This window comes from Sinocyclocheilus grahami, unplaced genomic scaffold (assembly GCF_001515645.1).
Source record: "Sinocyclocheilus grahami isolate Dianchi unplaced genomic scaffold, SAMN03320097.WGS_v1.1 scaffold1937.1, whole genome shotgun sequence".
NCBI classification, from domain to species: domain Eukaryota; kingdom Metazoa; phylum Chordata; class Actinopteri; order Cypriniformes; family Cyprinidae; genus Sinocyclocheilus; species Sinocyclocheilus grahami.
The window spans coordinates 116,555-117,759 of record NW_015507116.1 but is presented as its reverse complement, the minus strand read 5'-3'; the positions used below and the strand labels follow the sequence as shown (position 1 = coordinate 117,759).

Sequence of the window (1,205 nt, the reverse complement as noted above, 5' to 3'; positions counted from 1 at the left end):
GAAAAGGTACTGTTAAAAACATTATACTAGAAAAACAGCAACTATTTGGGTTGCAACGCAGTACAGAATTTCTTTGGTAAAGAGGAGCAGTCTGGATCTTCACACGAATGAGGAAATTTGTTTATGTGTCTATAGATCATTTCATATCTATAGGAAACAAAAATCACTAAGATATCTCATTAATATCTCAGTTGTTTCTCCTAGACAGTAATGAGATTAAAAGGAAAGCAAACAGGTCTCCTGCTTCTCAGATGTTTTTCCTAAGAATAAGACCCCAGTAATCTCATGTGTATCCTATAAAGTTTCAGAAGGTTGCAATAATTCACCAAAATGTGCTTAGATTGCCAAGATACCAAAGCATGTCTCATCAAATCATTCCAAGATCATGTTATCTGAGCCATGCAATAACAATTAACTGTATTGTTACTTCTGGAGAAATATTTGAGACAAATATGATACTTAAATGAAACAACTGTGAATTCATTTTGTCTCCTGTTCTGACCTAATAAAACGTAATCCATTAAAACAACGCTCTGAATTCTAATCCATTTTTTTTCTTCTATCATAAAGACTTGAAGTACAGTTTGTGGAACTCTACCTCCAGATCTGAGCGGATGAAAGCTTTAAACCGATTTTCTTCATCCAATCACTCCACAGCAGCCTGCAACATCGAGCTTGTTACTCCAAGAGTGAAGGAGCGCACACAGAACGTGACAGAGAAGGTCACGCAGGTAAGATATATTATTGGGCTTCCATCTTAGATGTAGATTTGTGGCTGGATTACACGCGATAGTTTAGCTGAATATAATGAAACTACAAGTAGTATAAAATATAAATATAACCACAAATAATTTTGTTTGTGTTTAATTGACCCTTAAATTTGTGTGAAAACTTCCAGCTATTGTAATGTCATTAAAAAAAATTCAGGTCCTCTCACATCCAAAAGTTGTAAAAAAAATAAATAAATCATACTGAGCACTTGATGTCTGAATAATCATGGCAGGTGTCACATGGAAAAAAAAATGTGGCCAAAAACTTGTGGAAAGATCGTTAGGATAGAGACATGAACCCTCAGTGCAATGCTAAAAATCCATAACCCCTGTGGCCCTGATCTGTCCAAAACTGTGGAGTATCAGAAGATACACGCATACAAACCCAACTTCAAAAAAGTTGGGACACTGTACAAATTGTGAATAAAAACAGAA

General features: G+C 35.2%; 1 protein-coding gene across 1 annotated transcript in view; it reads left to right on the top strand.

Annotated features, from left to right (window-relative positions):
• Window positions 1–575: 575 nt before the first annotated feature.
• LOC107573422 (potassium voltage-gated channel subfamily H member 2-like) overlaps window positions 576–1,205 on the top strand; it is a 15,814-nt gene continuing 15,184 nt past the window's right edge. The window contains exon 1 of the mRNA XM_016259860.1: window positions 576–731. Within this exon, the coding sequence (XP_016115346.1) occupies window positions 615–731 (117 nt within the window). The 5' untranslated portion in view covers window positions 576–614. The remainder of the gene's footprint in view (window positions 732–1,205) is intronic.